The sequence below is a fragment of the Danio rerio genome, chromosome 2 (genome assembly GCF_052040795.2).
Source record: "Danio rerio strain M-AB ecotype USA chromosome 2, GRCz13ab, whole genome shotgun sequence".
NCBI lineage: Eukaryota > Metazoa > Chordata > Actinopteri > Cypriniformes > Danionidae > Danio > Danio rerio.
In genome coordinates this window covers 62,854,939-62,868,145 of record NC_141022.1, presented here as the reverse complement: position 1 = coordinate 62,868,145, position 13,207 = coordinate 62,854,939, and the positions used below count along the sequence as shown (strand labels likewise).

The following is a 13,207-nucleotide window of genomic DNA, read 5'->3' as shown; positions in this document are numbered from 1 at the left end:
CGAAAGAAAACGAATGAATGAATGAATCAGCCATTTTTCTTTCTGTCAGCATTACATTTAATTAAACAGTTAATAAATGATTACAAATCAGATCAGCTGTTTGTCTTATACATTAGTTTCTTATAATAATCAGCATAATGTACATCCAGCCGGTGGTTATCACAGGATAAGCCATTCAGTCTCATACGACAGATCAGCTGATAAATCCCTCACTTAAACTGTTTTGTTTGTTCTCGCCCACAGGATGATTGACAGTCTCATTATCCAATAGCAGTGATGATTGCAACTGGCGGCCTGCTGAGGATCACTCGGCGACAGGATTCACTGCGATCCAAGAACCGAGCAGAAAACAAGAAAAAGAGGAAAGCCAAGAAGAAGCGTAAGAATGACGTGGTGGTGGTGAAGGGTAAAGTGCAGCTGTGCTCGGGTTCGGGGCTGGTGGCGGCGCTGGGCGTGCTGATCCTGCTAGTGGGTGTGGCCATGGCCGTGCTGGGATACTGGCCTGTTGAAAACACACACGCCACACCGGGCTTCACACATATTAATGAGTCCAGCTTTAACTCCTCGTCTCCCGTCGCACACTCACTCGGGTTCTTCCAGAGTCTGTTTGGTGGATACCTGCAGTCGGACAACCTGAAAGTGCTGGGGCCGCTGGTCATGGGCATCGGCATCTTCCTCTTCATCTGCGCCAATGCAGTTCTGCATGAGGACAGAGACAAGAAAACGAAGATAATTAACCTGCGGGACATTTACTCCACCGTCATCGACATCCACAGCCTGCGCAGCAAAGATTGCATCCCGTTCAATGGCCTCATCAGCCACATGCAGTCTAAGAGTGGCGAGGGAAAAAACACGACGCCGAGAAACTCAGGAAAGCAGCGGCGCCTGTCGTGCGCCAGAAACAGCTTTGGGTGAGTTACTCTTTACATCATTAAAGGGGTCATGAAATGAGAAATCAAAATATCCTTCGCCATTTCTCATATTAGAGCTCGTATTGTCATGAAAACATCCTGTAGGTTTCAGAACTCAACACCTTGTGGTTCCTCTGAAATCAGCTCATGTTGAAGCAGATCTGACCAAACCACAGCTTCTGGAATGTTCTGCTCTATGATGTAATAGGGAGGATAAGCTCCGCCTCCAATAAAGTGATCAAAGGTTTATAGTGTAAAACATTCTGTTAGGGCGTACTCACACTATGCTATCCGAACCGTGCCCAGGCCCGTTTCCTGGATCGTTTGAGAAGTGTGAGTGCGCTGAATCGGGCTCTGGCATGGTTCACTTGGCCGGCCCTGGCCCGGTTGGAAGAGGTGGACCTGAGCGAGGTTCACTTGGGAATTGGCGCGGTACGCTTGTAGTCTGAGTGCAAAATGCGCCAAAGCCCAAAACTGAAAGCGAGACGTGACTTTAAGGGGCTGTTTCATATGGATTTATTAATCATTCTTACTGTTCAGTGAACGCAAACTGCCGTAGATTATTAAATACGCAAACCCCTCACAGCACGACAGCTGCACCTTCAGCAGACCTCCTCATTCCTGCAGCACGAGAGCTTTATGATTGTTTATGAGCGCAAAAAGTGGCAGATCTGTTTGGCAAAATATTTGACTGCATATCACCAGGGCCGGCGCGTCCATAAAGCGACCTAGGCGGCCACCTAGGGCGGCAGTATAGAGAGGGCGGTGTCCGAGACACCTCCCTTACGACCCGCGTCCTCAGTTGTGTCTGTGACACCTCCCTCACCACCCGCGTCCTCAGATATATTCGCGCATAGGCGACACTTCCATCAGCACCCGCGTGTCCTAAGTTATATCCGCGCATAGGGCGGCAGAATAGAGGTCCGCGACACCCGCGCGTCCTCAGTTATATCTGCGCATAGGGCGGCAGAATAGAGGTCCGCGACACCCGCGCGTCCTCAGTTATATCCGCGCATAGTGTGGCAGAATAGAGGTCCGCGACACCCTCGTGTCCTCAGTTATATCCGCGCATAGGGCGGCAGAATAGAGGTCCGCGACACCCGCGCGTCCTCAGTTATATCCGCGCATAGGGCGGCAGAATAGAGGTCCGCGACACCCGCGTGTCCTCAGTTATATCTGCGCATAGGGCGGCAGAATAGATGTCCGCGACACCCGCTACTGCACTGCCTGTTTAGCCTTATTAATATGCAAAGCTGTCTGACAATCAGACTAGTGGATGTTTACTCCTAAGTCTATAGTTGTCCTTGCTTGTTTCTCACAGTTGATCTGTGCCTTTAAAGGGGTCAAGATTAGAGAATCCAAAATCCCTCTGCGGCGTCTGTTCGGCTGCCTCCTTTGCCAGCAGATCCAACTCAACACCTGGTATTGATCAGTGGACAGCTCTGCCGCTGAGTGTCCAAGACATACGGTTGGAGATCAGATTAATTAGGCAGCCATGGATTAATTGTAAGAGAGTTAGACTTTGGATCCACCGCCATATCACTCTGCAGCGCATGCGCGGTTACTCACTGAACCTAAGCAGGGCTGGGCCTGGTCAGTGCCTGGATGGGAGACCAGATGGAAAACTAAGTTGCTTTTGGCAGTGGTGTTAGAGAGGCCAGTAGGGGGCGTTGAACTTGTGGTCTGTGTGAGTCCTAACACCCCAGTAAAGGGAAGGGGACACCATACTGTCAGTGAGCGCCATCCTTCAGATGAGACTTTAAACCAAGGTCTTGACTCTCTGTGCTCAATAAAAATCTTTACTTCTGGTAAAGAGTAGGAGTGTAACCCCGGTGTCCTGTCCAAATTCCTTCTTTCGCCCCATACCCATCATGGCCATCCACTGAATTGGTTCCATCACTGTCTCTCCACTCCCCTCCACCTATAGCTGGTGTGTGGTGAAGCACTGGTGCCGTTGTCCTGTGGCTGCAGGAGCATCATCCAAGTGGAGCTGCACACTGGTGGTGGTGTAGAGAGACTCCCCTCATGATTGTGAAGCACTATGGCCGTATGTCTATACACAATAAGTGCGCTATATAAACACGCATTACATTCAAAGGTTGCTGGTTCGAGTCCAGGTACCAGCAGGGATTGTTGGTGGGGAGAATTAATAATAAAATATCCACCTCAATACCATGGCTGAGGTGATTCCCTTGAACAAGGCACTGAACCCCCATCTGCTCCCCAGGTGTATGCTCACGCGTGTAAGTTGCTTCGGATAGAAGCATCTTCTAAATGCATAAATGGAGATGGAAAACAACCACAATGTTGACCCTTACCCTCTGGCCTAGGGTGTCCTGGTGCCATGTGCACTGATGGACACCCTTATGCTTGAACATGGTGTTCATAAGGGACAAACTCTGTCTAGCACAGAAGTCCAACAACAGAACAACACTCGGGTTCCTCGCAATCACGCCTCTCCAGGTATCACTGTTGTACACCCACATGAGCAATGAATCCCCCAGTAGAACAGTATAATCCTCAGTTGGAGCACCTTCCAGCACCCTACCAAGGACTCCAAGAAGGCAGGGTACTGCACTGGTGTTTGGCCGGTGGGCAGAAACTACAGTGAGAGACCCATCTCTGACCCGAAAGTGCAGAGAGACCTTCTCATTCACTGGGGAAAACTCCCAACACATGGTGGCTGATTTGGGGAGCTATAAGCCCACACCAGCCCACCACCTCTGACTGTGGGGAACTCCAAAGCAGAGAAGAGTCCAGCCCTCGCTCAGAAGCTGAGTTCCAGAGAGATTAAACTGTGTGGAGGTGAGCCCGAAAATCTCTAGTCTGTAGGGTTCAAACTTTTACACCAGTGAGATGAGATTTCATGTCCCAAGAGAAAGTTTCTATGCTTCTACCGCAGCCATATCACCCTGCAGCCCAAGACCGGTTACTCACTGAAGCTAAGCAGGGCTGAGCCTGGTCAGTACCTGGATGGGAGACCACTAGGGAACACTAGGTTGCTGTTGGAAGTGGTGTTAGTGAGGCCAGCAGGGGGCACTCAACCTGTGGTCTGTGTGAGTCCTAATGCCCCAGTATAGTGAAGGGGACACTATACTGTCAGTGGGGGCCGTCTTTCAGATGAGATGTTAAACCGAGGTCCCGACTCTCTGTGCTCATTAAAAAATCCCAATGGCACTTCTCGTGAAAGAGCAGGGGTGTAACCCCGGTGTCCTGGCCAAAGTCCCTCTATCGGCCCTTACGATCATGGCCTCCCAATCACCCCTTTCCACCGAATTGGCTCTATCACTGTCTCTCCTCTCCACCAATAGCTGGTGTTTGGTGAGCGCACTGGTGCTGTTGTCCTGTGGCTGCCGTCGCATCATTCAAGTGGATGCTGCACACTGGTGGTGGTGTGAAGAGACCACAAAGAACATGATTGTGAAGCGCTTTGGGTGTATGGCCATACACAATAAATGCGCTATATAAATACACATTACATTACATTACATTACAAGGATCAGGACACCTGACTTGTGGTGACCCTGCAGGAGAATGGTCCCTCCAGGGCCGGAGCAAGCTGAACTGGTGCTGTAGGCAAAAGAAGATTATGCCGCCCTCAACCCTAAAGTGGGGGAGGTTGTGTTACGGTTCAAAGTACAGACCAGGGGGTTGGTTGTGTGGACCGGTGAGAGAGGGGGAGGAGGGGTTATGGCGGCCGCCAAGATCGCCTCTATGGGTCCCATGTCACTCCTTTGGGTTGAGTCCAGCTTGGTTCCGAGGGAAAAAATCTGCCAACCAAGTGAATGTATGCATACCCCAACCCCAGGCCGGGCTCCAGGGTGGGGCTCTGATTGCACCATATTGGGCACCGTCATGGCCCTGGATTGTGTTTTACTTAGTGGGGGTTTTTGAACCTTATTCTGTCCTGCCATCTAGAACATTTTTGCCTTGTAAGACCCCTACAGGGAAATTTAACCCTCGACAACATGGCTTTCAGGATCATTCAGGCACTCAAACCCCTCCACCACAATAAGGTGATGGTTTAGATCAGGGGTGTCCAAGCTCGGTCCTGGAGGGCCGGTGACATGTACAGTTTAGCTCCAACTTCCTTTAACCCTTAAAGACCTAGAGGTATTTTGTGGGCACCTAATGGGCCTATATATATATATATATATATATATATATATATATATATATATATATATATATTTTTTTTTTTTTTTTTTTTTAAAGCAGTTTTATTGTTATTTTAGCAGTCAGCCTGAAGTGTCATATATTATTTTAAACAGGAGATCCTAAAGCTTCAATCTGTATCATTTAAACGTCTGGTCTAAAACTTTTTTTAGTCCGAGAACATATGAACAGACAGAAAATATTCCAGAATTTTCAGAAAAACGTTTTATTTAAAAGTGGCTTTCTCTAGTTATTACAAATGAAATAACAGTATTTTCTTTAGAAATATACACAATGATGTTTTATACTTCCACAATAAATTTTGCCTACACCTTTCCCTGAGCAAGTTATAGCAATTTATTTCAATGGTATTCTAAGGCGTTTTTCAGCTGGAAAAAACTAGCGCATATATTTACTGACAATGTAAATGGCCAAAAGTTCTGGGAATTAACTAAACAGAAAGATTGTTACAAAATAACAGAACACTAAAGCAAGTTTGACTTTTTCCAAATAATACATTGTCAGTTACCATAAACAACAACACTTACAATGAACAAATAAAAAATAATAAAAGTCCAAATAAACATGGTGCAAATCCTCAGTAAAAAAATATATATAAATATTTACTATACTATAAATAGTTACATAACTAAACTAGATTCAATATGGACCATCCTTAGGTTTCATGTGCCAGCATATGGTGTTGACCCTGCTGCTTCTCAACTTTTGAGTTGCAGACAAACAGCCGCACCGTCATTTGCGTCCTTTGAAAACAGCAAGAGCAGCTCTTCGTCTTTGCTGTGTCACTGTTTTGTCATGTTTTGTGCTGTTGTGCACGCAAAAGTATTTAGTATGAGAATTATTTCATGCAAACTTTTTTTGCGTTTTATTTAGCTGTGCGTAAATGTACAGCTCCATTTTGGGTTGTTCAAATTTCATATTGCTGGTCCACAACGTGAAACCTATGCTTATTCGTTGAGAGAGAGCGAGTTTGGATCAATCTGGGCATGGAGGAGGGACAATGCATCAATGCATCATGTCTGGTTTGTCCGGAGACACAAGCCAAGAGCGTTCATTTGTCAAATCAGCGTTGTCAAAATGTGATGACGGAACCACACTGCTTTCGGAGACTCCGAAGGTCCGTGAATGTAATGCTTTACAGCAATGGAAAGCTGAGACTCTGTTCTTCATGCCAATCTTTGAATTGTACGGAGCGGATCAAAAGTTATTAAATATTTAATACTTATTTTTAGCCGCGGGCGGCTGTTTGGGTCTTTAAGGGTTAACACACCTGCCTGGAAGTTTCTCGTACACCTAGAAAGAGCTTGATAAGCTAGCCCAGGTGTGTATGAGGACACCCGCCCTGCGGGACTGAGCTTAGACACCCCTGGGTTAGAGTAACAGAACAATGTGTGCTAGCAAAATAAATATAGTGAATTTAGAGTTTACTAAGACGGTACACTGTAATTAAATGAGCTGTAGTCTGTTACTGTAGATTTTATTAGGTCAATGATGTCAATTTCCATGTCCTGTAGGAAACACAGCCTGTGTGCCAAACGGCAGTCCTTCAGCGACACCATCTACAGCATCTCTGGAGGCGGGCAGGAGGCGCAGTGGGAAACACACTCCATCGTCAGCTCGTCTCTGAACGCCTTCACGCTCCCCGTCATCAAACTGAACAACTGCGAGATGCAGGAGGCCGAGGCGTCTCGGAGGAGGAGCTGCGGAGGAGCCCTGGAGACCCGCGCTCAGGTGTCCCGCACACACATCTCACGCTCACAGGACTCCCAGCTGGAGAAACGACCCACCGCTGCTGGGTCACTGCTGTCTCAGCTGGAGAAACGACCCGCCGCCGGGTCACTCCTGTCTCTGAACACACTGCCGGACGCAGCCGGAGCCCGTGGGGAGACGCCCGCGCGCAGGTTCAGCTGCCCTCGACTGGAGCGCTGCAGCAGCAGGAGATACAACAAACTAGCAGAGCTGAGCGGAGACTCACTGGAGACACCTGACCCTGACACACACACACCTGCTGAACAGCTGAACACACAAACACACACACCTGCAGAACAGCTGAACACACCTGCAGAACACACACACCTGCTGGACACACACACCTGCTGAACACACACACCTGCTGAACACACACACCTGCTGAACCCACACACCTGCAGAACAGCTAAACACACACACACCTGCTGAACACACACACCTGCAGAACACACACACCTGCTGAACCCACACACCTGCAGAACCCACACACCTGCAGAACAGCTAAATACACACACACCTGCAAAACAAAAACTCTTGCAGAACAGCTGAACACACACACACACACACACACACACACACACACACACCTGCAGAACAGCTAAACACACACACACCTGCAGAACAGCTGAACAAACACACACACATAGACACCAGCAGAACACACACCCGCAGAACAGCTGAACACACACACACACACAACTGCAGAACAGCTGAACACACACACACCTGCAGAACAGCTGAACACACACACACACACACACACACACACACACACACCTGCAGAACAGCTGAACACACACACACACACACACACACACAACTGCAGAACAGCTAAACACACACACACCTGCAGAACAGCTGAACACACACACAACTGCAGAACAGCTGAACACACACACACCTGCAAAACAGCTGAACACACACACACACACACACACACCTGCAGAACAGCTAAACACACACACACACACCTGCAGAACAGCTGAACACAAACACACACACACACACACACACACCTGCAGAACAGCTAAACACACACACACCTGCAGAACAGCTGAACAAACACACACACACACACACACCTGCAGAACAGCTGAACAAACACACACACACAGACACCAGCAGAACACACACCCGCAGAACAGCTGAACACACACACACACACACACACACCTGCAGAACAGCTGAACACACACACACACACACACACACACACACCTGCAGAACAGCTGAACACACACACACACACACACACACATGCAGAACAGCTAAACACACACACACCTGCAGAACAGCTGAACACACACACACCTGCAGAACAGCTGAACACACACACACACACACACACACACACCTGCAGAACAGCTAAACACACACACACCTGCAGAACAGCTGAACAAACACACACACACAGACACCAGCAGAACACACACCCGCAGAACAGCTGAACACACACACACACACACACACACACACAACTGCAGAACAGCTGAACACACACACACACACACACACACACAACTGCAGAACAGCTAAACACACACACCTGCAGAACAGCTGAACACACACACACACACACACACACAACTGCAGAACAGCTAAACACACACACCTGCAGAACAGCTGAACACACACACACACATAGACACCAGCAGAACACACCCCCGCAGAACAGCTGAACACACACACACACACACACACAACTGCAGAACAGCTGAACACACACACACACACACACACACACACACAACTGCAGAACAGCTAAACACACACACACCTGCAGAACAGCTGAACACACACACACCTGCAGAACAGCTGAACACACACACACACACACACACACACAACTGCAGAACAGCTAAACACACACACACCTGCAGAACAGCTGAACACACACACACACACACACACACACCTGCAGAACAGCTAAACACACACACACCTGCAGAACAGCTGAACACACACACACCTGCAGAACAGCTGAACACACACACACACAGACACCAGCAGAACACACACCCGCAGAACAGCTGAACACACACACACACACACAACTGCAGAACAGCTAAACACACACACAACTGCAGAACAGCTGAACACACACACACACACACACACACAACTGCAGAACAGCTAAACACACACACCTGCAGAACAGCTGAACACACACACACACATAGACACCAGCAGAACACACCCCCGCAGAACAGCTGAACACACACACACACACACACACAACTGCAGAACAGCTGAACACACACACACACACACACACACACACACACAACTGCAGAACAGCTAAACACACACACACCTGCAGAACAGCTGAACACACACACACCTGCAGAACAGCTGAACACACACACACACACACACACACAACTGCAGAACAGCTAAACACACACACACCTGCAGAACAGCTGAACACACACACACACACACACACACACACCTGCAGAACAGCTAAACACACACACACCTGCAGAACAGCTGAACACACACACACCTGCAGAACAGCTGAACACACACACACACAGACACCAGCAGAACACACACCCGCAGAACAGCTGAACACACACACACACACACAACTGCAGAACAGCTAAACACACACACACCTGCAGAACAGCTAAACACACACACACCTGCAGAACAGCTGAACACACACACACACACACACACACACACACACATGCAGAACAGTTGAACACACACACACACACACACACACATGCAGAACAGTTGAACACACACACAAACACACACACAGACACCAGCTGAACACACACACCTGTGGAACAGCTGAATGCACACACACCTGCAGAACACACACACTTGCAGAACTCAAACACACCTGCAGAACAGCTTTACACATACACACACCTGCAGAACACACACACACATGCAGAACACACACCTGCAGAACAGCTAAACACACTCACACACACCTGCAGAACACACACCACGTACATTACAGTTGAACACGCGCGCACACACACACACCCACACACACCACCTATAAAAACAGCTGAACGCACACACAGACACCCGGAGAACACACACACCTGCAGAACAGCAGAAAACACACGCAGAGGCTCATACATGCCTGCAGAACGGTTGAACACACACAGAGACTCACAGACACACACTTGCACAAAAGCTGAACACACACACCTGAAGAACACACACAGAGACACACACACATACTTACACTACACCTGTACACACATAAAGAGAGACTCAGTTGTGGCGTCACACATATTTAGGTTTGAGTCCCCACTGGTATATTAAAACAAGTACAGACTTACACAACACGCATAAACACACACACACACACACACACACTTAAACAACATCTGAACACACACACATAAGCAAACACACACACACAGAGATTTGTAAGTGTTGATGTCTGTGTGATGTGAGTGTACTCTGCTGTTGAGCGCTGGAGTGATCAGACAGTGCAGTCGTGCACAACGTCATCATAAATCTGCCAATACACTGTACACAAACATCATTTTTGATATGATCAGGAAATCTACAAACTACAACACACACACGACGAGTGCAGGAATGATGCTGGAAGTTCAGCTTTCCGTCACTGATATACAGGGCTTGGACAATCGAACTGAAGGCCTGCTGTTAGAGCACCAAGGCGGATAGGGCATGCCATGATATTGAACCCAAACCATTAGAGATCCCCCCATGCTTCACTCTGGGCATCAGCAGTCTGGGTGGGACGCTTCTTTGGGGCTTCTCCACACCGTAACTCTCCCTGATGTGGGAAAGACAGTGACGCTGGACTCATCAGAGACATTACTCTTGATACTGTGGTTCTTGATAATCACACACACTTGCTGTCTTTGTTACAGATGCGCCAACGAGGCATGCATTAACACTCTGTCCCCTTCTGAACTCTGCGGTGTCCCCATAATGTTGTGTGCATCACTGGCGTAGCGCAAAAGACAGGGGCCCACCCGCAAGTTAAGTCGGGGCCCCTCCAGAAGTGAAGACTTCAGGAAAGACCTTATGATTGTGTGAAGTGAAGACCTGTGGTTGGCGGGGTAAGTGTGGGGGGGTAGTACTGCTTATGATGAGGATCGTGGGTGCTTATCATCATGTGAAAGTGATCGGCTTATTTGGAGGTGGTGTTAAGGCTGAGGTGAGTTATGATCGCGCAAACAGAAGCAGAACTGTGCTGTTCCTCTGCTGATGAACCCTGCACACTCAGCGCTTACTGCTGGATTGAAGATCACTCAAGATTGAACACCAGGAGGATCACATTTAGGCATCCAACACTAAACTGGCCAGTGCTTCAGTTTCATTCTCCAAGCCCTGTAGATGACATTACACTGTACACTCGCATAGAAAACAGCTAGTGTACACTATAATAATAGGTCAGATTTTTACTGTACGTTTGCTGATTGACAGCAGCCTTGATGAGCTTTTCAAAACACTGATTACTCTGAATCATTCCAGATGTTGGACAGTAGTGTAAGACATTCAGAAAACGTGCAAGGTTTTATTATCTTACGTAGATGTTCATCATTTTTATATTCAGGAACATTAGTAGCAAAAAGCCATGAATGCAAACTCATGACGTCCACATGTTTCTTTGTTGGTGGCTAGATTTAGTTGCACAGTAATTTTACTCTCTATTTCGTTCATGTTCTGATTTATTTTGTTTTTATTGTTGTAAAAAAAAGAAGAGTTCAGCTGCAAATGGAAAATCTGCCATCATCAACTCGAACCCTTTATTTACCTAAAGAGCATCTTCTTTTTTACAGTAAAGCCATGACAGGAGGATCATCAATCATGAGGACTGTAGCTGTGAATGTGAACACGTGTCCTGAGCTCCTCATGATGCCTCACACTGTTCTTCAAAGTGATTAAGCAGAAGAAAACCACTATATTTACATGCAGATGAGTCACTGGGCAGGTGTGGGCGCCGCTGGTTTATTATTCTATTAAAAGTTTATTTCAATTTATTATTTTGTTGTGTTTGTGCTGTTCCTTTAATTTTACAGAGGATTTGATATCAGATTATAGCTCTATTTCTTTCTGTTTAAAGTCTTTATTGCGTATTAATTTAGAATATTGTGAATTTATGAAATAGTCATGTTTTTCTTGCGTTTAATTTCTTTTAATCTTTTTAATTTGTATTAGTGCTGTCAAACAATTAATCGCATTCAAAATACAAGTTTACAATATTTGCATAATTTATTTTTGTGTTGTGCACACACACACACACATATGTATATATATATATATATATATATATATATATGTGTGTGTGTGTGTGTGTGTGTGTGTGTGTGTGTGTGTGTGTGTAAATATTTGTGTTTGTAAACTTATATAATAGATATATAAGATACACAAATATATGATATAAATAAAACCGTTTATTTTGGATGTAATAATTCATTTGACTGCACTAAATCTTGTTATCTGTCTTTCCCTCCACATTTATTATTATTGTTCTCTGCGTTGCATTTGTACTGTATTATGCCCAAATATAGAATGTTAAGCAGAATCAATCAAATATGTGTTTAAAAGAAGCATTAAGTTCAAAATCCACATGTTTTCTGTTATGAACATGGAGTTAATGATGTAGAAAAGTGTTGTGCCTTTGACAAACTGTGTCCAGGATGTTTAGTGTATCTGCTGTTGTGTATTTAGACTTCACGCTTTACTGTACACCTCTTATTGTATGTTTGATGTGATGAAGTGTCATCAGCACAGCTAGAGTAGACGGTGAGGTTGGAGTATTTGTCCATGTAGGACAGCACTAATGTCTGATGTGTGATTTACACAGATAGCTCACATTATGCAACTTTGCACATGTTGTTTTTGTATCTTCACTGGTTTTAGTGAGCAGATATTGTTCACATTAAGGGCAATAACTGGTTTAGCGGAGGACTCAGGTGTTGAGCAGTTTCTAGAGTTTTCCACAGTTTGTAGCTGTTCAATTGTTTTAGCTGCTACATCAAATAAACTGATCTGAGATCACTCTGTCCTGAGCTTATCTTCTGTTGTTGAAGAACTTCTCGTGTGATGTGCAGTGTGTTCAGGGTTGCTAGGTTTTCACAACTAAACTAGCCAATGGCTGATCAAAACTTGCTTAATGACCAATCAAAACTAGTCAAAACTAACTCAATGGCCAATCAAATATATAGTCAAGAACAACTCCAATGGCCCACCAAAACAGGCCCAATGGCCTGTCAGAACTAGTCCAATGGCAACTAGACCAACAGCCAATCAAAACTGTCCCGATGGCCAATTAAAACTATCCCAATAGCCAATAGCCCCCCCACCCCCACCCCCCCAAAAAAACTAGCCCAATGATCAATCAAAACTAGGCCAAAATTAGC

The 13,207-nt window shown here is 46.4% G+C and overlaps 1 protein-coding gene and 1 long non-coding RNA gene across 2 annotated transcripts in view; one reads left to right on the top strand and one right to left on the bottom strand.

The window, feature by feature from the left end:
* Positions 1-7,253, top strand: part of tmem200cb (transmembrane protein 200C, genome duplicate b) — a 31,301-nt gene extending 24,048 nt beyond the window's left edge. The window contains exons 2-3 of the mRNA XM_087241739.2: positions 244-911; positions 6,602-7,253. Of these exons, the coding sequence (XP_087097865.1) occupies positions 277-911; positions 6,602-7,187 (1,221 nt within the window). The 5' untranslated portion in view covers positions 244-276 and the 3' untranslated portion in view covers positions 7,188-7,253. The remainder of the gene's footprint in view (positions 1-243; positions 912-6,601) is intronic.
* LOC147846603 (uncharacterized) overlaps positions 1-13,207 on the bottom strand; it is a 151,083-nt gene that overhangs the window by 96,752 nt on the left and 41,124 nt on the right. The gene's annotated exons all lie outside the window — the stretch shown is intronic.